The sequence below is a fragment of the Thrips palmi genome, unplaced genomic scaffold, assembly GCF_012932325.1.
Source record: "Thrips palmi isolate BJ-2018 unplaced genomic scaffold, TpBJ-2018v1 HiC_scaffold_16, whole genome shotgun sequence".
Classification (NCBI taxonomy): Eukaryota; Metazoa; Arthropoda; class Insecta; order Thysanoptera; family Thripidae; genus Thrips; species Thrips palmi.
This window is the reverse complement of record NW_023144625.1, coordinates 16,288,452-16,312,832: the sequence shown is the minus strand read 5'-3', so window position 1 is coordinate 16,312,832 and position 24,381 is coordinate 16,288,452. Positions and strand designations below refer to the sequence as shown.

Below are 24,381 nucleotides of genomic sequence, written 5' to 3'. Positions count from 1 at the left end.
CCTCTCTCTCGCTCTCTCCCCCTCTCTCTCTCCCTTTTCTCTCTCTCTCTCTCTCTCTCTCTCTCTCTCTCTCTCCCCTCTCCCCTCCCCTCTCTCTCCCGTTTAGTAATGCAGCACGCTGCAGCTCGATGCATCTCGGTACGGATCAGTTTGGCCCCCTTCTCAGCCAGTCGACCTTTACCCGATAGAAATAATGAATGTGGTCGACCGATCCAAACTCTGACACGCGGTCGCCGCGACGCAGGCGCCATTTTCCACCTATCGCTCACATCATCTCATTATTTCATTATTCCCCCGACTGCACACAACAAGGTTTTTTTTTTTTTTTGTTTCGCTCGGCTGGCCAGCCTCGGCCCCGGCGGCAGTGGCGGCCAGAGGAGTGGAACGAGTGGAACTGGCATGCTTGGCGAGGCCATAAAAACTGCAGCGCGGCGCGGCGCGGCGTGGCCGGGCGTAAACCAGCTTCATGGCGGTATTTAATTCGAAAATGTTCACTATGCTCGCGGTAGCCGGCGAGGAGCGGCCGGGGGAGCGACCGGGGGAGCGGCGCCGAGGCAAGCAGACCGGACAATGTTCTTAACGAACCCTTTTTACTTCACAATCCGAGAAAATGAGATTCGGCGTGATTATGCGACAGTGTTCCAGCAAAACAACAACAGCTAGCGAGCAGCAGCAACAACAACAACATCGGGCCGTACGGCCCCGAGTGGCACGGAGTGGCAGCACCCGTTTGAAACCCACCTCACCGTGAACGCCCGGTGGGGGGGCTACGCCGGCCGGGGGGGGGGGGGGGGGCGCTACAAAGGGGAACGGCTACTGGATGGCTCCCCTCGGCTCCAGCAGCTTGCTTCCAAACGTGCTTGCTCCAGCTCTAGCGCCGCTCCAGCGTGGCCCCGACTGGAGGCTGGAGCAGCACAACGAAGCGGGGGCAGGAGTTATAAAAGTCATACATCCCCCGCCTGCCGCCCGCCTGCTCTAGCCTGCTCGGGCCAGTGCAGACCCCGAGCAGTACCAAGGGGCGAAAATAAGAGCAGACGACGAGGGACGCCGAAGGACGCCGAAGGACACGCTCCTCGCGAGCAAGGAAATCCGCGTAGCGTGTGCTCTCGAAGCGAGCCCTCGAGGTGCAGCCCACCCCGCCTTGCCCCGCCCCGGGCGCGCCGTGTGGCGGGGGGCATCAAAGAAGGAACGTGTCGATACTCGCGGTGGCCCGGCGTCGCTCGGCGTCGCTCGGCGTGTGGGCTCCGTCAGGCCGTGACGCGCGCCGCGCTGACGGTGCCGTCGTCGCCGTCGTCGCCGAGCTCGGCGTCGGGCGGCGGCATTGTCGCAACGCCCCGCGGCACCGCCTCGGGATCGGCCAATCAGCATCCACCCCGCAGCGCCGCCCGCAGTGTGTGTGTGTGTGTGCGTGTGTGTGTGAGGGGAGAGAGGAGAGAGAGAGAGAGAGAGAGAGAGAGAGAGAGAGAGAGAGAGAGAGAGAGAGAGAGTGGGAGTGGGAGTGTGCGAGCGCGTGCGTGCCTCTCTTTCATCATCCAGTCCCGTTTGTCACTGCCGGCTGCTTGATCCCGCTTGCTGCACCACGCTGGGCCTTCGGGCCTTCGGGCCTGCGGGCCTGCGGGCCTCTGGGCCTTCGGGCAGCCCCCGTGTTTATTACGGTCTTGCCCGGCCGCCCGCCTCACAGTGGGCTGGGATCGCATTCTAGCCGCTTATAATTAATTTCTCTGTCACTTTTGGTCGTAGAGCCTTCAAATTTGGTGTGTAGCTTCTTATAATGGCACAAAATAACTCCCTAACCATATTTTACAATTTGATGAACCTGCGACCGAATCCATGAAACCCGGGTTCAAATCTCGGTAGGGTGTAGTTGGTCAAAAATTTTGGTGTTGAGATTAACATCATATCTCATGTTTTTGAGTGTGCTGATGCCGAATTTGACATCGAAGTTGACCTCAGACTTTGATTTCAGGCTCTATGGCCTCAGAAAGGACCATTTTTCTTCATTTTTGTTTGTTTTGAGGACTCTCTATGGTTTTAAGGGTTATGTTAAAAATAGGGCCTAGCTGGACCTTCAAACAGTGTTAGACATGGAAAAGGTAGGGAAGCAAAATGAATTCCTGGTTACTTGGATATATTCATGAGGACATGAAAATACTGAATAGACAATACAGACAATATGGGTCAAATTTCACTATGAGACATTGAAAGCGAAAAGAAAAAGCTTTTTTAAAATAGCGTCACTTCCGAAAACGTTACAAGCAAAACACGGTAAAACATTCGAACAAATGTCTGAGGTTCAGTTGCAGGCGATCTTTCCGGTTTTGTGGCTTTCCTTATTCTCTACTCGTCAACAATAGGAAACTTTCGTTGATGCCGAACCGGAAGTAAACAGACGTCATGTTAGCGGAAGTAGATCAAAACTTGACATGGGGAAGAGACGATAGTCAAACGCATCGGCCACTTTTAAACATTACCAGTCGTTTGACACCCATTTGCATTGCATTTCTGTTCCGCGAGCAATATTTGTACAGCTCGGCTGTAACAACCTAAGACCGCGCTCCACTCGCTGTGCGCGCGCAGCAGCAGCGTTGATCGTGTGCTTGTGCGCAAGCACGCTCACAGTGCTAACGAGCACACCCGTGACGTCAGTCCACTACTTTTTGACAAAATGCAATTTTTCGGCGAAAAATAACATTTTTAGAGCCTTGCGTTTGCGTTTGCGCAAGTTTGCGCAGCTTTTCTCGGTTGATCCTTTATCAAGACATACCTGACGTCAATTTCTAGTGTACAGACGTGCTTGATTGGGGTTGATTCGGTAGTAGATCTCAAACTTTACGTTTTTTTAATGATAATTTGCGTAATTTGTGGTAAAATGGAGCGCCGTTCATTCAATTTTGGTCAGAAAACAAAAACATTGGTACCATTTTAAAGGGCAGACCTTAAGCTTCAAGAGGAACCCAGCGGAAGTTTGAAATTAGCATTCCAATCGCTCACAAAGTATAAAAATATAACAGCTTATTTTTAGCATTAATTTGGAACTTCTACCGAATGTTGTACTTTGACGGCATGTAGCGGCCAAAGTATTTGTCGCACGTCAATTCCAAGACCAGATTTGGAATCTACGGAAAATTTCCTATCAAATACATTTAAAATCGGCCTATTTGGACGACTTTCAAAAAATTATTTTTAAGCGGCTAGAATGCGATCCCAGCCCACTGTGGCGTGCTCGCCGTGCTGGGTGCGACTGTTTCCGCGCAATCTTTCTCTTCTCATTAGTTGCACGTTGGGCTTGGTTCCGCACCGGCTTGGCGGCGGCCTGGCCCAGGGCCTGGCCCTGGTGGCCTCGGCTCCCTCCCCGACGCCCCGACCCTGCTCTCCGGCCAGTGCGTCCTCGGCAAGGGGTAAGCCAGGCCGAGCCGGGCGGGAGAGCGCGCGCGCGGGGATCGGGTGGCGGTGTGAGGTGGGGGAGGGGGCCAAAAATTATTCCGTGTCTCCGTGCCCCATCACCCCAAATAGAATGTTTCATGCTGTCAGCCCCGGGCTCTACCGGGTGTGAGGTGGGGAGGAGGGGGAGGGGGGCACTGTCATTAGGGTTTTAGGCCCCTGTCTCTCGCCGCCGCGTAATGAGCACCGTTTTCCTTGCTCCTTTTGCCCCTTGTCGCTGCGCCGATCCGCCCCTGCAGCCCCCCCCCCCCCCCCACTCGCCGCCCGGCCGAGACACCCGGCAGCAAGAGCAGCGCCTTCTCGGGGCACAACGCCGCTCTTAAAAGGGCGGCCTGCTGCGCAATGCGGCCACTTCTTTCTTTATTTGAAAAAAATGAAAATAAATGTTGTGCTCTGGCAAGACGTCGGTCGCTTGTCGGCCCCCGCTGTCGGCCGCGCAGTGCGGCGCGCGGCGAGGCGTGCTGGCGCTTATCGTTTCGTTGCTATTATCATTTCTGCGTTTGAGAAACCGGACGCCGCCGCGCCATCGGCCACATTCGATGCCGGCCACCCCGCCCCGCCCCGCCCGCCCCGCCCCGCCCCGCCCCGCCACGCCCCGCCACGCCCCCAGCACGCAACGAGAGAAATATGGGCCGATTCGGTGCTGCTTATGGACTTTGGATTTCCTGTGTTCTCTGTCTGTGTGTGTTGTGTGTCTGTGTGTGTGCGGTCGTGTCCGCCGTGCTGGGGGTGCACATGCCCGGCGTTTACGGCGGACGGACGGACACACGCATGACGCACGGGCCGTGTATGTGTGTGTGTGTGTGCGTGCGTGTTCGCGCGGGTTGTTACTGCGGCCCGGCCCGCCTGGATAACGATATCAGTCCAGTTCATCTTGTCTGAATGGGAGTTGGAGCTTTGCTACCGCCACCTCCACCTCCTCCTCCACCGTCACCACCACCACCACCACCATCTCCTCCACTGCCACCGCCGCGATCCGGCCCAAAGCCATTCATTAGTCGCGCCTGGGAGCGACGGCTATCGAAGAATTAAGCGTCCCTTCCCTTTCCCTCCCCTCCGCCAACCCCTCCTCTCCGTATTTCCGATGCCGTCGCCAGCAACACCTCTCCACGGCCCAGGGTGGCCCAGGGCCCCGACGCCTCAGCCCCTCGGGCGGGCTTTCAAGGAAGGGTGCCTCGCCGCGCGCTGCCCGGTCGGGGCGAGCCCTTCGCCCCTTCACTTTCCACGGCATCGACGAGGCGGCATGGCCGAGTTTTCAACAGCCGACCAGAAAGGGAAAAAAAGATCGGCGCCCGAAAAACCGGCGACGGTTTCCCATTTTTCCATGATTGCTGGTGAAAGTTTGGTGGAGTCCGTGGCCGCCGCCGCAGCGGCCGCCAGAAGGTAGGCCGGCCGGGCCAAGAAGGACTGGAGCCTGGAAGGACTGGGAGGACTGGAAGGAGGACGAAGAAGGCCGGGGCAGCGCCAAGCTGCGCGGAGCACGGCGGAGCACGGCCGAGCCAGCGCCGCGCCAAGCCAGAAACGTGCTGCTCGTTGACCCCCCGCCCCTCGCCCCGCCCCTCGCCCCGCCCCTCGCCCCGCCCACCCCCCGGACCCCGGCAGCACCGCCGCCCCCACCGCCCCACCGCCCCGGCGGGGTGGGGCCCTGGGACCCCTTCGGGAAGGGAGCCGAGGTGGCCCCGTCGCCTGCCAGGGTGGGGCCTGGCCGTCCGCGCCGTCCGCCTGGTCGCCCAGGTAGCGCCGAAAAGGAGGCGGGGGAAGCACCTTGTTAACTTTATGAATGGACCGAGGTGAAGCCAAGTCAAGCCAAGCGAGAGGGGTAGTGGCCGCGACCGTCTGGCCTGGCCTGGCTGCCCTGCCCCGCCCTGCCCCGCCCTGCCCTGCCGCCCCATGACTCTGACTCTGGCGCCCTCCGCCCTCCGCGCTTCCTCCAACGAGTACGCCGAACTGTTTCGCGCCGAGTTTAACCGGCGGCGCGGCGTCGTCGCGGCGGCGCGGCTCGACAACTATTTGCCTCCGCGGCCCCAGCAGCCAGGCAGCCAGGCAGCCAGGCCCCAGGTGGAGCAGCGGGTAGTAGTTTCCCAGTTGCCGGCGCGCTATTGGCGGCATTGTACGCCAAAATTCCTGGCGTAGGGCTGGCGTGGGGCTGTGCGAGCGCGCTGCTTCTTAATCAGCGTCTCTTCGATGGCCGTGGCCCGGCACGGCGCGGTCCTGCATTGGGGCGAGCGGGCCCCGGCCTCGCCCTGGCCCAGGCCCGGTCCTGCATCAATTCCCCGCCACGGCCCACTTGATCCCCCGCCTCGTTATTTAGTCCCAATTACGGGGCCCTTCAGAGGGCGGCCGCGGGAGGGAGAGAGAGAGAGAGAGAAAGAGAAGGGGTTGGCGGGGAGAGAGGGAGAGGGGCGTCTGTTGTGGCGTTGGCGGCGGCAACAAGGGCGGTTCGAGCGCCATCTACATGAAAATGTATGGGCCGCCCTGTGCTGCAGACTGATTCCGAACAGTGCTTTTGTCTCTCCGTCTCTCTCGCACCTCGTACGGAGTGCCGCCTCTCGAGAGCGAGAGAGACAGAGCGACGAGTCACTTCAGAATGTGGCCGCTGCGCCCGCCAGGCCGCTGATCGCTACGGATGGACCGCAAACAATTCATACCGGCAAGTGGAAGGGGGCGGCTGGCCCGGTCCTGCCCTGCCCGTTCTCCGTGCTCACATGCCAGCCAGCCAGGCCGGCCAGGCCGCCCCACTCGGCGCGGACATACTTCATGTCGGCGGCGTGCGGGGCGGAGCGAGGCGGAGCGTGGCGGAGCGCGCAGCCGTTCGGAGCGGCGAGGTATTCCGCGAAAGTGGAAAATGAAAAAGCAAAAGCCCTGACGTGCGCGGCCGTGGCCCCGCCTGGCGGCCCCGGCCCCGGCCTGGCAGCGGTAATGGCATGAGGCTTACCGTCAGTGATTTCGCCATTTCGGGGACAGTTTCTGCATATGCAGGGGGCGGAGTCGGTATTCGGACCCCGCCGACCCCTTCAGAGAGGGGCTACGCACGCTCAGCAAAAGAACAAACGAAAACTCCTGACGTGGGTTCGAATACCGAAGGCGCGCGCATCCCCTGAGGGACCCTTTTTTTTTGTTTTCGTCTTTTCCTTTTGTTCATCCGCGCGAATCTTGGCTCCAGGCCCCTGCCGCCGCTCCTCGCCGCCGTGACCACCACCCTGATACACGGACGGGGCTCCGAGAGGTCCCCGGTTATCGGCCGCCGATATGCCATTCAGAAAGGCGACCCGGAGCGCGGGGCGGTCGGCGTGGCCGGGACGGCCGGGACGGTGCCCCGGGGCCGCGGGGGTGACTCGACGAGGCCCCGCAGCACAAAACAATCTGCGAAACGCCGCACCACGCCGCGCCACGCCGCGCCACGCCGTCAGCGCGTTGGTTTCAACACTCGCGCCTGTGAAGAGGGCGGGGGGTGGTCGGAGAGGGAGGGGCTCTGGAGGGCAAAATTAAAGGATCCGAGCAACAGCAACAGCAGAGGGGGAGGAGGGGGAGTAGGAGATTGATTGTGGCGTATGAGCGCTGCGCCGAGTTGTTGTTCAACCCCTCCCCCCCCTCCCCTCCCCCCCCCCTCCCCTCCCCCCCCTCCCCTCCCCTCCTCCGGCGTTCGTTCTCAGTCAATAATAGAGCCGCACTTCTGCCTCAACCAATACCTCCATGTTTTGTTTCCGCGCTGTTTGCTCCGTTCATTCCTTCTCCCATTCGCGTTGCCAACCTTGCCATTGTGACACATGTCATTAGTTCTGCGCGCCCTGCGTGGCAGCGCGGCAGCGTGGCAGCGTGGCAGTGGCAGCAGCGTGGCCGGGCTGCAAAAAAAATCTCATTCAACGAACGTTAATGAAAGCAGATGATCCGTCGCGTTTCACAACTGCTGTGATAGCCGAGAGGTTAGAGACGTGGGATCGAGTTACCGTAGGCCGGCGTTCGAATACCAGCGTCACATACGTTTTTTCGACTTACTATCCTAAGGGTGGTGGTTCGAGGCCATCCGAGCGGAGCCGTGTGCAACAGACCCACATGCCGGAGGTTCGACTCCTAACAAATATTTCCATTTAATTTTACTGCCTCACCCAGTGCGGTTGAAACCCGTGAACGTGAGCCACCTCCGTGCATGGGACGTGGTGGTCCAGGGAGTAGAGGCGTCGGTTCCCAAGGCCAGGGTCGGCGGTTCGACTCCCCCAACTTCTTGCGAAATTTTGGCCGGGTCGGTCGAGTCCTATTGCGTCAAGAACCCACCTCACGCCGGTCCCCTCATCATGGGCCGTGGTGGCCGAGAGCGTAAAATCGTGTGAACCCGGTGGCGGGGTCCGGGGATCGAAACTCATCATTTCGTTACATTTTTCGACTACCTTCCTCGCACTGCAACTCAAACCCGTCGTCCAACACGCTGCCAGACGTACAAGCGTGATAGCGTAGTGGTCAGAGTCACATTCACCTGGCCACTCCGCTGTGGGTGTCTAAAAAGCAATCCGCTTCGGCGGGTTGGCCTCGGCACTGGAGCGATGGAGTATTTGATCCATCAATCCAGACCATCCGGTGTGTGGTTGCGGGTGGTGCCTCCTTGATTCGTCGGGGAGGCGATGATAAGTCCTTTGAAGCTGGCCTAAAACGCTGTATGTTCGGTACGGGAGCGCCGGACAGTGGGGGTACCATGGGGTACACAACCAACCCTACGAAAACAAAAAGCTCCCACCAAACCTCTTCTCTGTCTGAGTCTCTCTCTGTCTCTCTGTCGTCTCACTCTACGTCCCGCCCCTCTAAGAGCTTCGTACTGGGTGCTCTCACCCAGCTGCCTGAGCTTTGGGGTCCTACTGGGTCCCCCGGCGAACGCTTAGAGTCGCTGACGGGATTAACCCCAGGTACCTGATAGCACCGGTTCCCATCCCGAACACCGAAGTAAAGCAGGAGGCCTCCCCATTAAGACTGGGGAGGGGGTGTAGAGTTCAAATTTTTTTTCTTTTCCCTTTCAAATTTCTCAGTTATAATACTCGTTTGGTTTCCTTATACGGGGTAGTATGCGGGCTCATTCCAAAGATAGTAATTAAAATTCTGTATGAAACAAAATATACAGACCCGCCAAGGGCGCTCTGTGTTGGTACTTGGTGACTTTCTCGTACTGTACCGAAAGCAAAGCTTCGTTGTATTGGCAGCGGCGCGCTGCAGCGGAGGCGGCAGTTGGCGGTCGCTTTCGTGTGTTCTCTCTCTCTCTTTTTGTCTCTCTGGCAAATCTGCAGGCTGCAGCAACAGCCCTGCAGTGTACCCCGTCGCTGCGGCCCGCCACTCCCCGCCACTCCTCCCTCGTTGCAAGCCTGCAGGCTGCGCTGCCTCCGCGTCCTCGTGTTTCACCCACTGCGACCAGTCCTTTTCTTTTTCCTTCCTTTCGGTCGGCGAAACCGAGACGGATGTTGTATCGTCTTGTGTGTCGTCTGCCAGAGGAAGCAAAGTAGCCCCGGCCGGCCACTGTGGCCTGTGGTGGGGCTAGCCGGGCTCGCTAGCCAGCGTGGGGCCGCCCCGCCCCGCCCCGCCCCCACACGGCCGGGGGGTGGGGTGGGGGTAACGGAGATTGCTAACCAACCGACGAGGACGGAGCGAGCAGAGCGAGTGCCTCCACTACTCCAATTCGCCTTACGGCCGCTGCTGCTCGTCCGTCCGACGTCCGTCCGTCCGTCCGTCCGCCCCGCGAGCCGCCTTTTGGCGCAGCGGCGAGGCGAGGCCAACAGGAACAGGCGCTGGGGGATCGCGAGCAGCAGCAGCGGCTCCAGCGTCGCCGAGGAGGAGAAGAAGGCCGAATCGATGGACTCGGCCGGGCCCCGGGGCCCAGCGCGCTTTTTACGATGACGAGGAACAACAAGGAACAGGGACGAGGGCAGACAGCGCCTGTCCGAGCCTCTGGGTGCCTCTGGCTGCCTCTGGACGTCGTCGTCGCCTTGACAGGGATTTCAAGTTGGCGGGGCGGGGCGGGGCAGGCCGACAAGGCCTCCCGGCAGCTGGCGGGCAGGCCGTAAGCAATCAAATCAGCGACACAACTTTGAGCGGCGCGGACAGGCCAGGCGGGCAGTCGGGGGCGCGCTGTTGCTGGCTCCGAAAAAGAGAGATGAAATGTTGCAATGCCACTCGCTCGCTAGCTCGGCTCGGCTCGGCTCGGCGGGGCGCTCGTTCGGCTCCCCGAAACGCAAAGCCCGAAGCCCTGAACGTACCTCGCCTCGACAAACAAGGCTGAAGGCGCTGAACGTTATGGAACTTGTGTAATTACCGCACAAGTTTGCTGATCTACGGAGTCCATGCCATTAACCTGACTGCCTGTGTCGGGAAGGCGCGTCCCGGAGGAACTGCTCTCCGTGAGCGGGGCGCCAGGGCCGCCAGGGCGGGCGATGTACCGCGTGGGAAACACGTCCCCGGGGACTGGCAGGCGGGCTGGCGGGCAGGCTGTTATCGGAGCCAGCTCTGCATGCCTCAGGAGCAGTGCCAAACGCGGGGAGGAAAAAGGGAAGGGGGTTGCCTTTGTCAGCGGTCAGCCCCCGCCTGCCTGCCTGCCTGCCAGTGTAGGTAGAAACTCTAGTAAAACACGATACTGCCGCACGGAATTGAACCGGCGCCAGCGAAGCGGCTAAGTAGATAGATACCAGCGTCGTAAGCAACCGAACTCGCGCAGCAGGGCAAGCAGGGCGAGCAGGGCCGTCGACTTGCGGAGCTGTTGTTTTCTCGGTGCTTTATGTTGTTGTTTGGAGCTGAGCCCTGTTGTTGTTGCTTGCAGCATGCAGCGCGGCAGACCTGCAGGGCCCCGTCTTCTCGGTGGAGCCCCCGCACCGCGCCGCCTTCTCCAACTCGTCGGGGCTGCGGCTGGACTGCATGGCGACCGGGTCGCCGCCGCCCAGGATCACTTGGCAGATCGTGACCGGCACACCGGAGGGCGTTCCCGCGCTGCCCATCGCCGGCCTGCGACACACGCACCCCAACGGCTCCCTCGAGATGCTGGCCTTCCCGATGGAGCTGTACCGCTCCGACGTCCACGCCGTCAAGTACCGGTGCCGGGCCTCCAACCAGGTCGGCGCCATCATCTCCAAGGACGTGCACGTGCACGGAGGTAAGCGGGCCAGCCAGCCCCCCCCCCCCCCCCCGCGCGCGGCTTCCTGGCGTCTCATCCGCCTCGCCAGCACTACGACCACCCCCACCCCCGCGCACGGCGCACGTACCACCAAGGTGCGCCAAGGCGGTGGCGGCGGCCTGGCTGGGCGCGAGTACAGCTCCATCGTCGTGTCTATAAATTCTCACGCCCCTGCTTCTCCTCCCCCTTCCCTCTTTTTCTGCCAGTCCGCCAAAGACCAGAGACCAGGCTAAGCGAGCGTGAGCACGAGTTATCGCCATACGGCATCGGGCTGCGGCGCGGCCGGCCGCCTCAAATCCTTGCAACAAATCTATTTACGCGGCCGTAATAGACTGAGGCTGTACCGCAAAGTCCCCCGGCGCCACGCTCGTATTTATCCGCCAAGCCCGGCGGCGGCGCGCCTTTGCACTTTTCACTTTTCCTCCCCGCCCCCTTCCCCCACTCGCCCGATACCAGTGTAAATCTGCGCTGCGGCTTGTTTGTGCGTCCACCACGCGAACGCGAATTAATATTGCATTCATGTCCCGGGCCGAGTTTGTTTGAGTTGGCGACAGTCACTCCACTCTACGGGGAGGTTATGTGGGCCCGCCCCGCCCCGCCCCGCCCCGCCCCGCCCCGCCTCGCCCCGGCCCCGAAACGTGTTGCGACAGCGTGTGCGGCGTGGCGGCGCGGGGGCGGCGCGGGGGCGGCGCGGGGGCGGCGCGGGGGCAGCACGGCGACACGCCGGGGGTTTTATAAATTAATACGCTGCCAGACAATGAGGCCCCCTCGCTGAATACGCTCACCTCTCTCGATGATATCCGCACACACGAGTCCGCGCGGCCGGGCCTGCCACCGCGCCCCGCCCCGCCCCGCCCCAGTGTCACCGCGACGGGGAAATAAAAGGGAAAAAGTTTACGGCGGAGAGTTGGCAGCCCTTCCCCGTGATGATGCTGGCCTACTTTACAGGGGACAGCCCACCCGGCTGGCTGGGCCGGCTGGCCGGGCCGGCTGGCTGGGCCGGCTGGCTCCCACCGCACGCACCGGGAGGGGAGGCACGGACTGTTATCAAAGCATTGCGGTTTGCCTACTTGGCAGAGGGATGGGCAGAGGGGCGGGCAGAGGGGATAGGGTCGAGTCTTCGGGGACTCAAAGCGTGCGGATTGGCTCCGAGCTGCTTGATCGAGCCCTGCCGGGCCGGGCGAGCCCCATCGAGCCCTACCGGGACGCCGTGCAGAACCCTTTCTGATAGGGCACCCTCTCGCACTGCGCAATAAACCCTGCCCGAGGACATGGTGGCGACATGGCGCGAGCTGGGGATGACGGCGAGGGTCCCGGAGCCCCGGCCTCAGCTCACGCAGTCACCTGCAGCCCCTTTCTCGGCGCCATGCCGCAGGGCCGCAGGGCCGCGGGTTTTGGCGGCGACGCTGGACTCCAGCCACCGGACTGCAGGCTCCAGGCCGCCCCTCCGCCAGGGCCTTGGCTGGCCCTCCACTGGAGCGGCCTGCTCGGTCAGAAGGTGCCTCATTAGGGCAGGCAAACCTGCCATAGTTTGCATAAGGGAACTTGGGAGGACGAAGGACACGCCGCAAGAAGTTGGCGGTAAGGGCTGGCCGCGTCGCCCCGCCCGCCCCGCCCGCCCGCCCGCCGCCCCGCCCGCCCCGCCCCACCGCTTATGGACTCATTGGCCGTTTTGGGCTGTTTTGCACGTCCGACCGCGCCCCACCTGGAGGCCGCTCCTCGCACGCCTCCGCCTTTCTTGTGCAGTTCGTCCCGCTCGCACCCGCAGCGCATTCCGAGGGAACCTCGCGAGGACACCCCCGCCATTCGCGTCATAACGCCGCGCCACGTCACTTTGTCACTTTGCCGCGACAGAAAAAAAAAGAAGAAAAGAATTTAAAAATTTCGCGCTCCCGCCTTTGTCCTTCCCGCCGCTCTTTCAAGTCGCCCTGCGAGTGAGATTCGCACCTTGTTCTTTCCGCCCTCTTTCTCTTTTTTATTCTCTTTCGGCGATGATACACTTGTTGGCCTGAGCGCGGCCCGGCCGGCCCGCCCGCCGACCGAAAGCAAAGAGACAAGGCTTGCCCTGCCTGCCCTGGCCGCTGGAGCCCCGCAGGCCCCGCGCCCCGCAGGCCCCGCAGGCCCCCCGGTGGCTGCCCCTCTGTAATCAAGCGGAGCGAGCAGAGCAAGCGGAGACCGCGGGGGTTTATTCCCTGGAACTGGAGCGACCAAGTCGGTCAGCCAATCACGCGGTCGCCCCGCCCCGCCGCGCCCCGCCCGCGGCGCCGGGCACTACTTGTCTTGGAGCAAGATGCGCGTCTGAGCGTCTCAGCGCCTGCCTGCGCAGAGTGGCTCAGACTACCGGGCTGCTGTTTTGAAGGACGGCGCAAGGCGCTCTTAGAACTTGACTGGGGCTCTGCGAAAATGGCCGACAATTCCGGTCGGATTACCGGAGGGGGGGGGGGGGGGGCTGGCGGTGCTGGGGGAGCTCGCGCGGAGCCAGGGGCCACAGGATCCTCCAGGGGCGGCCAAAGAGAATTAAAAAGCGGCAACGCGGCAACGCGGCAACGCGCGAGGTTTGTTGGGGACTTTTGAGGCGCTAATGCTCCGCCCGTGCCTCGTTGCTGTTGCAGTGGTGAAGCAGGACTACGACGTGCAGGTCTACGACGAGCACGTGGTGGCCGGCAACACGGCCACGCTCAAGTGCCAGGTGCCGCCCTACGTCGCCGAGTACATCATGGTCACGTCGTGGGAGGTGGACCAGGTCAGCCTGTACCCGAGCTCCGACGTCGGTAAGTTCGATGGCGGCGTGTTTTTTGGGGCCTGCCGAGCTTTGAACAGAGATGGAATGAGTGTGCGGGGTGCGCGTTGCAGGGGGCAAGCACGTCGTCATGGCCAACGGGGACCTCTACATCCAGGACGTGACCATGGCGGACCGGCACCGGGAGTACACCTGCCGCACGCTGCACCGGCTCACGGGCCAGACCAGGTCCAACCGCGTGCCCGGCAGGATCATTGTCACAGGTGAGCCGTGGGTTCGAATCCCCGAGATGAGCGTCGTCCTTCCCCGAGGTTTTTCTTTCATTTTGTGTCGTTTGCAGAGCCGAAGGGTAGCGCGCAGCTCCGCCTCAACGTGGAAAAACACCAGAGACTCGTCGGCAAAGTGGGGGAGGAGGTGGTACTGCCGTGCCTCGCCCAGGGACACCCCGTGCCCACGTCCAAGTAAGTGCGCAAGCGCTACGCCACGCGAAGGCCAAAAGGCCGCGGCGCGGGTTCGAGTCCCACCGGGGGGCGCGCAGCCGCGCACTCGTTTTTGCCCGCTTGGTTTTTGCATGAGCCGCTAAGCAGCTCGCGGCCCTCGCGGTGTAGGGCGGGGAGGTTTGACGCGGCGTTGCCCTTTGCAACAGGTGGACCCGCGAGAAGGAGCCGGGCAAGCCGCCCAAGAACCTGTCGGTGATGGAGCTGGTGCAGCCCGACGACCGCGTCAACATCCTGGCGGGCGCCATGCGCCTCAAGAAGGCCCGCCTCATGGACACGGGCATGTACGTGTGCGGCGTGGCCAACAGCGCGGCCGAGGACTACACCGTCATCACGCTGCAGGTCACAGGCAAGTCGCGCTCCACGACTTCCTCGCCCAGTCTGTGAGAAATGACAACAATAATTTGCTGACTGGTTTTATGTTTTTGCAGCGCCGCTGACGGTGCACGTGTCACCGCCCTGGCAGGAGGTGTCGACGGGGTCCGAGGCGACTCTGGAGTGCAGCCTGGCCGGCACGCCCGTGTACGACGTCAAGTGGCTGCGCGACGCCGTGCCCGTGCAGGCCGGCCCGCGCGTCTCCATCTTCACGCCGCCCGTGGAGGCGGCCGTCGGCCCCGGCGCCGTCATCGGGCCCAGGGTGAGCCGCCTCAAGATCAGCGCCGTCAACAAGGAGGACCGCGGCATGTACCAGTGCGTCGCCAGCAACGACCACGACATGGCGCAGGGCACCTCGGAGCTCAAGCTGGGAGGTGAGTGTACTGGGACTGAAGGCGTTTGAACCTCGTCGTCAGCAAAATAAATGTGGGTGGCGGAGACGCTGGCGCGCGCACCGCGGTGTGCACAAACACAGCGGCCAACATGGTGCTGCGTCGTCCTTTGGTGTCTCCCTCCACCCCTCCAAGCAGCGAAGCAGCGAAGCAGCCCCAGCGCGAGTTGGGTATCGGAAGTGTGTTTCCGCCTCGCGGCCTCCCGCCAGTGCAGCGCCAGCCAGCGCCAGCGCCACAGCCATTCCCAACAGCTCTGTCTCTCTTGCACGCATGGGGCGTTCCGTACAGGTTCGAGAGAGACACAGAGCGACGCAGCGCTGTTCGGAATCAGTCTAGCACAGCCTCGCCTAGTGCCGCGTCCCCCGCGTCGCGCGTGTCCGCGACGTCCTCGGCGACGTCTCGCTCAGCGAGTAGAGAGTTGGCTCCAGTCGCTCGGAAGCAACTTCGTGATCGGCGCTGCTCTCCTTGCCTCGGTGCGCGCGCCACTGTGCTGTGACTTGCGACTTGCGCGGCGCGGCGCGGCGCGGCACGGCCAGGACACCGACCGGCGCGTCGCCGCCGCCGCCGTCTGCAGCCCGGTACAACTTCACATATAAGTCACGAAACATGGGACGGAATAAATAATAAATCAGGCGAAGGGGGAGTTCGGTCTTATAACAGAATCTGCATCCGGCCGGGCGGGTCGGGGCGGGTCGGGTCGGGTCGGGTCGGCCCGGACGCCGAGGCGGCGGATGATAAAAGACCGACGACTGGCGCTGACGCATTCAAGTTGCCGTGAAATTGTTTGTCATTGTTTCTCTCTGTGTTGTTTTTCCGCGACGAGTTTGGAACGAGGTTTGTTACCCTTGCAGACGCGGTGCCCGAGCTGGTGTACTCGTTCTCGGAGCAGACGCTGCAGCCCGGCCCCGCCGTGTCCCTCAAGTGCATGGCCGTGGGCATCCCGCCGCCGCAGTTCTCGTGGACGCTGGACGGCTTCCCGCTGCCGGAGAGCCAGCGCTTCCTGGTGGGCCAGTACGTCACCATCCACGACGACGTCATCAGCCACGTCAACATCACGGGGGTGCGCGAGGAGGACGGCGGCGAGTACACGTGCACCGCGAGGAACTCGGTGGGCTTCAAGGCGCACTCGGCGCGCGTCAACGTGTACGGCAAGCCGTACATCCGCGAGATGCCCAGGATCACGGCGGTGGCCGGCAAGGACCTGGTCATCAAGTGCCCCGCGGCGGGCTACCCCATCGAGACCATCACGTGGGAGCACGACGGCGCCATGCTGCCGGTGACGCGGCGCCAAAAGGTGTTCGGCAACGGCACGCTGGTCATCCAGCAGGCCCGGCAGAGCGAGGACCAGGGCACGTACACCTGCCAGGCCGTCAACCGCCAGAAGCACACCGCCCGCAGGGACGTCGAGGTGTCCGTGCAGAGTGAGTTCCCCTCCCCCGCCGCTAGCGGCAAACTTTCCGAGAGCAAAACGTTTGATTGTTTCTTTCTTCCCTCTGTGCAGTCCCGCCGCGGATCATGCCCATCCTGCCGCTGAACCTGAGCGAGGGCATGCGCGCGGCCATCGGCTGCCAGATCCTGGAGGGCGACCAGCCCGTGAGCTTCCGCTGGGAGCGCGATGGGCGGCCGCTGCGGATGCAGGCCCAGGACGGCGCCTACACGCGGCGCCACGACGAGTTCTCCTCCGTGCTCGTCATCGAGCGCGTGGCCGCCAAGCACTCCGCCAACTACACGTGCGTCGCCAGCAACGTGGCCGGCCCCGACCGCTTCACCGTGCCGCTCATCGTCAACGGTAAGCAACGCCCTGGGCAACGCCCGCCCCGCTGCGGGCTGCCGCTGGCAGCGCCGGCCGGAGAATATCGACAAATTGGAAAACTGAAACTGGGAGCCGAGGTATTAAATTTGAACCCCGACTCTCGCCTTCGCAGTGCCGCCCCGTTGGCTGGTGGAGCCCTCCGACACGTCCGCGTCGGCGGGCCAGGACGTGTGGCTGCACTGTTCGGCCGAGGGGTCGCCGCCGCCCTCCGTGCTGTGGAAGAAGGCGGTGGGTTCGCTGCCCGGCGAGTACCGCGACCTGGCGCTCTTCGACCACCACGTCAACCTGATGCCCAACGGCACGCTGCACTTCGTGCGCATCTCCAAGGAGAGCGAGGGCCACTACATGTGCGAGGCGGGCAACTCGGTCGGCTCCGACGTCAGCAAGGTCGTGTTCCTCAAGATCAACGGTAGGTCAGACCGGCTCGAACAAAACCCAGTATTTTTTTTTTTTTAAACTTGAACGCGGTGCCGCGCAGCCGCGCTAACCCTCGGCACACTGTCGGCCGGAGGCGGAGCGAGGTGGAGCGACCCGACGCACCGTGTTTACACACCGCGTCGCAATTTCCGTTCCAGCGCCGGCGCATTTCGCCAGCAAGTGGCGCCAGGTGCAGGTGGAGGTGGCCAAGGGGGAGGCGGCGCGCCTGCAGTGCGCCTCCACGGGGGACACGCCGATCGACATCCAATGGCGTCAGGCCGGCCAGCGCCTGGCCGTGGACACGGACCACAGGTGAGGGGGTGGGGGAATGGACGATGATGTTGGTTCCGAGTTGGGCATACGTGTGTTCCGTACACTGCGTACACTGCGCACACAGACGCGTGCACACACTCACGGCCCGTAAGGTTCGAGCAGGCCGGGGACAGGTAGAGTGCGGAGTGGCGGGGAGGGGGGGAGGGGAGGGGGCAGGGCCATGATGTAGGGGCTCCGTGTGTGCGAGACTGCGAGAGTGTACTGTACACTACATAAGCGCGCGTCGCGGCACTGGCCTTACGGTGGGGTGAGGGGTGACAGGGGTTGACGGCCTCCCCTCTCCATCCCAAGTGTGTGTAACCTAAGCCGGTCGCCCCCAGCCGCCCCGCGCCGCACCGTACCGTCCCGTACCGCCACGCTGAGCCCTGCCTGGCCCTGCCCAGCCGCCCTCTTACTCTTTGGATCCTGGCGGGAACCACAGGCAACCCTAGCCCTTTTGCCGTGCCGCCGTGCCGCCGTGCCTCGCCGAGCGCCGAACCATGTCGGAGTGTCCCCTGGAACCCGTGGTGACGGTGGCGTGGCGTGGCGTGGAGCAGCGGTCCTCTCTCCAGTGTTCTGAAGTGGCTTGTGCGTGTGACAGGCTGACCCTGAGGGAACACCCGATGGACGGCCACGGCGGCCAGGTGTCAGAGCTGACCATCGAGCGCACCACGAGGCACGACTCGGCCACCTTCACCTGCAGCGCGACCAACGCGTACGGCCAGGACGAGATGACCATCCAGCTGGTGGTGCAGGGTAACAAGATAAACTTGCAATCGAGCAATTAAGTAACACTGGCATTTGCACCCTGCAAACTGATGATTTGTCCTGGCAGAGGTGCCCGAGATGCCGCAGAACGTGCGCGTGACGGAGCAGCAGAGCCGCAGCGTGCAGCTGGCATGGCCGCCGCCGTACTCCGGCAACTCGCCCATCTCCGCCTACATCCTGCAGTACAAGCTGGTCTCAGGTAGGCCGTTAGAGCGCCGCGACTCTGGCCGCGACGTTTTGTCCTCGACTCGAACGTGTGTTCCGTTTTCCAGAACCCTGGCCGACGAGCCCCATGCGCACGACGGTGTCCGGGACGCAGGCAAGCGCCACGCTGGGAGGGCTCAGCCCCGCCGCGTCGTACCACGTCCGCATCCTGGCCGAGAACCGCCTGGGCCTGAGCGAGCCGTCCGAGGCCATCCAGGTCACCACACAGGAGGAGGGTACGCCGGCACGCCCGGGGCTCAAAGCCCACATTATTTACGTGGCTTTTATTTGAGCGTGTTTGACCCCTGTTGGCTTTTCCCTTCTCCCTCGCAGCGCCCAGCGGGCCGCCACAGGCCGTGCGGGCCGAGGCGCGCTCCAGCACCGAGCTGGTGGTGACATGGGAGCCGCCGCCCAGGGAACTCTGGCACGGCTCGCTGCACGGCTACTACGTCGGCTACACGCAAGTGACCGGCATGGCGTCCACGGCCACGGACCGGCCCACCCGCGACCAGTACATGCTCAAGACCGTGGAGGTGGGCTCCCAGTTCGGCGGGGAGGCGTCGCTCATCGGGCTGGCCAAGTCAGTACTCAAGACTAAAACAACTTTCCAGAAATTGGACTTCTGTTTCCATTGACACGCCTTTGGTTTAGGTTCACCGCGTACAACGTGATAGTGCAGGCGTACAACAGCAGAGGGGCGGGGCCGACATCGGAACCAGTCACTGTCCGCACCATGGAGGACGGTAAGATTTCATCGCTTTTCTCCCTCATTTTTCAACTTTTTGATATAAAACTAAAACGCTGTCTCCTTCCAGTGCCGTCGATGCCACCGGAGAGCCTCAACTGCAGGCCGACGTCGGTGCAGGAGCTCCAAGTGAACTGGCAGCCCCCGCCGGAGGAGGGCCGCAACGGGGAGATCCAGGGCTTCAAGGTGCTCTTCCAGCCCACGGAGGAGTGGTACGGTGAGTGCCATCAACGTCTGCCAAAGGGGTTAGAGGAAACGCACATCTCCCTGCCTAACGTCCTGTTGGTTTATCTTACAGACAAGGACAGCCCCGACGTGAAGGTGACCTCGTCGACGTCCACCACGCTGCTGGGCCTGCTCAGCTTCACCAACTACAGCATCGTGGTGCTGGCTTTCACGGGCTCCGGCGACGGCGTGCGTACGTCGCCCATCTTCTGCCGAACGGACGAGGACGGTGAGGACAAAAAAAGTCTCTTGTTTTCCCTTCTGCACGTCGTGGCGGTGTTTGAGACGTTTGTCTTTTTCAGTACCGTCCGCGCCGGCAGACATCAAGGCGTTGACGGCGTCCCCCAACACGGTGCTGGTGGCCTGGCTGCCGCCGAGCCGCCTCAACGGCGTCCTCATGGGCTACAACTTCTACTGGAACGCGACCCGCGACGACGGCAAGGAGAGCACGACGCACTCCACGCAGCTCGGCGCCGCCACCGAGACCCACGAGGTGCAGCGCCTGTCGCCCAGCTCCACGTACAGGTTCTGGGTGACGGCGAGCACGCGCGTCGGCGAGGGCGAGCGCAGCAAGGCGGCGACCGTCAAGCCCAACGGCAGAGGTAGGCGCACCTCAAGGACACCTCAAAATAAACATGGTGTCACGAGTACTTGAACCCGGTCCCTTGCTCGCAGTGCCGGCCCGCATCGCGTCCTTCTCCAGGACGCTCATCTCGCCCTGGAAGCGCAACGTGTCCCTGGCCTGCTCGCACGTCGGCTCCCCCGCGCCCACCGTGTCCTGGAGGTTCAACGGCAGGCCGCTGGACCCGGCCGTCACCAGGATTCAGGTAGGCCGGCCAGAGACAGAGACACACGGCGCGCTCCGCCGCAGCAGTACCGCAGCAGTACCCGCCTGCCAGCCGCAGGCGCGGCCTGGCGGGAGAGGTGGGGAGCGCCCGGGCAGTAGGCAAGCCCGCCGCGCGCGGGTGTCGCCACTGCGGCCGGTTGCCTACCCGGTCTTCGTCGGGCGCTCCGCGAAGCGCCGGGCTGCGGCAGTAAATTTCTTTCTCGCTGGGACCAAAATAACGAGGCGAATTAATTGGTGCCCCAGGTGAACGGGAGCGGCCTGCAGGTGAAGGATGTGCAGCACTTGGACCAGGGCAACTACAGCTGCGCCGTGGAGAACCCCCACGGCAAGGACGAGATCACTTACTCCCTTGTCGTGAGAGGTAAGTAGCCGGACGACACTTGCAATTTCTTCCTCTTTTTTGCCGATGGTTAACACTGTTGGGGGCGTTTTTTGCAGTCCCTCCAGGGCCGCCGACACTGTACATCCAGACGTCCGACGCCGACAGCCTGCACCTGCACTGGGCGGACAGCGAACCCGGGGTCCCTGTCCTGGGTAATTATTCATTGTCCTTTTTTGCCACTTAAGGAGTGTTCGGGGCTAATCCAATGCGCCCTTCCCTTCCCAGGCTACGTCATCAACTACAAGCGCGATCACGGCGACTGGGAGGAGCTGCAGCTGGAGTCCAAGATCGACAGCTTCGTGCTGCGCAACTTGCTGTGCGGCAACCGGTACCAGCTGTACATGACGGCCTACAACCGCATCGGCACGGGGCTGCCCTGCGACATCGTGCACACCGCCACGCGCGGATCAGGTCAGTGACCCGTTGCCGGTTCAAATCCCGGCAAACGCGTTCCGACTTTTCATCTTTTTTTTTCTTCCAGTGCCCGTGACGCCGAGCCAGGCCGCGCTGCTGACGGTCAACTCGACGGTGGTGACGCTGTGGCTGGACGCGTGGGCGGACGGCGGCTGCCCCATCCAGTACCTGATCGTGGAGTACCGCGAGGCGGAGGACGACCCCTGGCGCCTCGTCTCCAACCACGTGCTGCCCGCCGAGCGCGCGCGCTCCGTGGCCGACCTCACGCCCGGCTCGCGCTACCAACTGCGCGTCACGGCGCACAACAGCGCCGGCTCCGTCGGGGCCGTCTACAACTTCACCACCCTGTCGCTGGCCGGCGGTGAGTGGAGTTCGCGGGTTCGAGTCCCGGTCTTTGGCGACGCAAAGCCCGCTCACTGTTCGTCCTTCGCAGCCCCGATCCCGCTGCCGCCCGACGAGGACTACCCCTCGCCGACGGACGACCCCGCCGGCTACGCCTTCAACTTGCGGGTGATGCTGCCCGTGGTGCTGTGCACGGCCACCGTGGTGGTGCTGGGCTACGCGGGGATGCGCATCGGCAAGCGAAGTAAGGGCGACGAGGTGGGAGGGGAGGGGAGGCCGCGGCCACCGTCACTGACTCCTTGTTGCCGCCGCAGAGCTGCAGGCGCGCGCCTTGCAGCACGAGCAGTCCTCGCGGGTGCTGGGCGGCCCGCTCGCCCCGCTGCGCCGCGGCCCCGGGTACGGCCCCGGCCACGGCCCCGTGGGGGAGTCGCCCAGCCTGGCGCAGCTGCAGAACCAGCAGAACAGGGACCAGCACTACCTCGCGCTGCCCGCGCCCAAGTACTCCGAGACCAGTACCTACAAGACTGTCGAGTCCTCAGGTCGGTAGATAGGCTATACCAGACGGGGGTTTCAAGCTTGGGTTCTGGCTGTGTGCCCTCTCGGCCATTGCAAGAGGTTCCTTCTCGGCTGTTCGCAGACTACATCAAGGACATCTGCCCGTACGCCACCTTCCAGCTGAACGCGACGGGCCCCACCTCCAAGACGTACAGCGACGCGGGCTCGACGTGCTCCTTCTCGGGCAACATCTACTCGGGGCCGTACCACTCCGTCAGGGGCTCCTTTGTGTACCACGACGGCACGGACACCTACAAACTCAGACATGTGAGCGATGTCCTTCTTGTCCTCCTTCCAGTCCTTGTCGCGCCCCGGCCCACTCAAAGCCCCTTTCCTTCCCGTTCCAGCAGAAGGAGCCCGAGTACACTAAAGTCCGGCGGAAAAAGAGCAAGCTACGTGACCCGCACTCCGAGAGCCAAGGTGAGTCGGCCATTAGATCGATTATCACGAGGCGGTACGGGCCATGGGGCGCGCGGCCCGGTCGGCGCCTGGCCGGGCCGCCCTGCCTGCCACCGGTTTGCGACTTGACGTTTCCATTTAAATGGAAAGCGAATCGCCGCGCGAGCGAGACGACGCGACGCGACGCGACGTCGCGACGACCGCCCGGCGGCCGGTATTTGATCCTGTGCCTTGCTTGCCATGTGCCAGAGTCGGACAACCTGGGCAGCACGGACTCGGAGGTGAAGAAGATCCTGTCGCTGCACCTGCCCATCTCCGAGTACGACACGCTGGGCAGCGACACGGAGGGCAGCAGCCAGCAGCAGGAGATGGCCAGCTTCCGGCACCGCGTCCCCCGCGGCGCCAGGACGCCCCGCGGCTCCGTCGTGCCCTGTGAGTACCTCTCTGCCCCTCTCGCACCTGCCAGGCGGCCAGGCGAGCTCCCTCTGAATGCAGCCCTCTGCCGCAGGCAAGGAGAGCACCAGCTCGTCGGAGACTTCGCCCGTGGACCCTCGCAAGCAGGGCAAGCAGTTCCAGCCACGCAAGTCCAAGAGCAAGGGGCAGCTGTCGGGCAAGCGCCACGTGCGCTCCAGCTCGGGCTACTCCAGCCACACGGAGGAAACCACCTTCAGGTAGGACGCACCACTGTGCCCCGAGGCAACCGACTACAATTCACGCCTTGCCCTGTCCTGTGTGGGTTGACAGTTCCGGCCGATGTCACAGTTTCAGCGACCGGATCCAGCCGCCGTCGCGGTTCTCCGACTCCAGATCGCACTCGCACTCGAGGGACTTGTCGGAGACGGAGAAGGACGTGGAGCCGAAGCGGCGGTCGTCGCGGTCCTCCGTGCCCTCCAGGGCCGCCCGGGACGGCATCCGCGACCCCGCCGCCGCCTTCCAGATAGACGTATAGCGACGGCATTTGGGGGGACGCGGGCCGCCTCTCTGACGGAGGCCCGGACCGAGAGGACCGAGAGGACCAGGACCTCCATCGCCGCGGTCCGCGCCCGCCCCACCCAAACACACCCAAGTGTCTTCCTCATTGGAAAGGGTTTAACAATTTCCTCTAGCCTAAATTGTTCTTCCAGTGTAATTGCCAAATTGTTGATATTTTGTTGCCAAAAAGTGCTTTTTATCAAAACAGGTGCGCACAGTAACGTACGGTCCAACGGTTCTTCAAATGAGAAAGACCAAAGGAAACCCCTTGAAAAGATTCTTTCTTCGTGGCCAAATTTTGACTGTGCGTTGTTTAGATTAGCAGAGACTGAATTCTGAAAAGTACATAAGTCTTCAAGAGATCAAGTCTTGTTCCTATTGCTTTGCCTAACTGTGCAAGGGTCAAAGAGGTGACTGACACTCTCTTGCCCGGGCCAAAGTATGTGCGCCGCAAAATGCACAAAAAAGCTGAAATAACTCTTATGTGATGTCAATTATTCATATATGAAAATCATATCACATAACTAGGTAGTTAAGATTTTTTAAAATACAATTACTCTCTGCAATGCAATGAGATACATACTCGAGTGTTTTTCCATCTACTGTTGTTGGCTGTTATTCTTATCTGGTTTATTGTCAGACTTTTTAGCCTTCTGTGGTCTGCTGGATATTTTATGGTTTTGTTAGAGCCCCTTTCTTACAAGGTCATGCAAAGTCTTCCTAGAGCGAGTCCTTCTACGCTCAAAGTTGCATGTGAGAAAAGGTTTGATGCACAAAGATAATGATGGAGGAAATGTTGAATTTAAATAAATCAAATCTACCATATCGATTTGAATGAACATATTATTATGTAAATAATAGATTCTTTAAGTACTTGTAAAGACAATATTTTAATTGTATTGTAAGAGGTGCCATTGGAGTAATTTGTTGTCGTTCTAGGAGCCCTGCAATATGATGCAATTTGTAATTTGTGTTTGAAAATTCTTATTGTGCCTTCATTCTTTTAATTTTATTATAATCTGTGGGGGCTGATGGTATTGAACTGTAAATAAAAAGAAGATGCTAAATTTTTGTGTCCACGTTTCTTGTTAAATATGTTACAGCCAAATTGCAGTTTATGTGTCATTGTTTATCATGCAATGCATGCTGTTTCTTTTTATGAAATTACCTGGCTGGAGTATTGAAAAATACTTACCATGTATGTCAATGAACAATAAATTAATTTTTACGAAACTATACGTGTTGTTTTCAATTTATGAAAAGTAGAAGAATTGTCAATCAGAAGTTAGCCGGACGCGCGCACGGAAGGGAAGTCCTCATAGAGGGAAAGGGGGAGGGGGGCGGGCGACGACTGAACATTCGATATTCCCAAGCCGCTGGACGGAAGCACGCGAACAGGC

General features: G+C 61.6%; 1 protein-coding gene across 1 annotated transcript in view; it reads left to right on the top strand.

Annotated features, from left to right (window-relative positions):
- Positions 1-24,217, top strand: part of LOC117643043 (Down syndrome cell adhesion molecule-like protein Dscam2) — a 48,598-nt gene extending 24,381 nt beyond the window's left edge. Inside the window, exons 4-34 of the mRNA XM_034381681.1 lie at positions 10,232-10,561; positions 13,195-13,353; positions 13,436-13,585; positions 13,663-13,783; positions 13,969-14,168; positions 14,251-14,568; positions 15,438-16,007; positions 16,088-16,375; positions 16,512-16,808; positions 16,975-17,128; positions 17,730-17,884; positions 17,964-18,095; positions 18,169-18,336; positions 18,434-18,680; positions 18,752-18,843; positions 18,916-19,062; positions 19,144-19,299; positions 19,373-19,672; positions 19,746-19,897; positions 20,161-20,278; positions 20,356-20,451; positions 20,525-20,710; positions 20,781-21,074; positions 21,147-21,299; positions 21,370-21,410; positions 21,453-21,594; positions 21,693-21,877; positions 21,958-22,030; positions 22,259-22,441; positions 22,518-22,680; positions 22,754-24,217. Coding sequence (XP_034237572.1) covers positions 10,232-10,561; positions 13,195-13,353; positions 13,436-13,585; positions 13,663-13,783; positions 13,969-14,168; positions 14,251-14,568; positions 15,438-16,007; positions 16,088-16,375; positions 16,512-16,808; positions 16,975-17,128; positions 17,730-17,884; positions 17,964-18,095; positions 18,169-18,336; positions 18,434-18,680; positions 18,752-18,843; positions 18,916-19,062; positions 19,144-19,299; positions 19,373-19,672; positions 19,746-19,897; positions 20,161-20,278; positions 20,356-20,451; positions 20,525-20,710; positions 20,781-21,074; positions 21,147-21,299; positions 21,370-21,410; positions 21,453-21,594; positions 21,693-21,877; positions 21,958-22,030; positions 22,259-22,441; positions 22,518-22,680; positions 22,754-22,958 — 5,975 coding nt within the window. The 3' untranslated portion in view covers positions 22,959-24,217. The remainder of the gene's footprint in view (positions 1-10,231; positions 10,562-13,194; positions 13,354-13,435; positions 13,586-13,662; positions 13,784-13,968; positions 14,169-14,250; positions 14,569-15,437; positions 16,008-16,087; positions 16,376-16,511; positions 16,809-16,974; positions 17,129-17,729; positions 17,885-17,963; positions 18,096-18,168; positions 18,337-18,433; positions 18,681-18,751; positions 18,844-18,915; positions 19,063-19,143; positions 19,300-19,372; positions 19,673-19,745; positions 19,898-20,160; positions 20,279-20,355; positions 20,452-20,524; positions 20,711-20,780; positions 21,075-21,146; positions 21,300-21,369; positions 21,411-21,452; positions 21,595-21,692; positions 21,878-21,957; positions 22,031-22,258; positions 22,442-22,517; positions 22,681-22,753) is intronic.
- Positions 24,218-24,381: the final 164 nt, after the last annotated feature.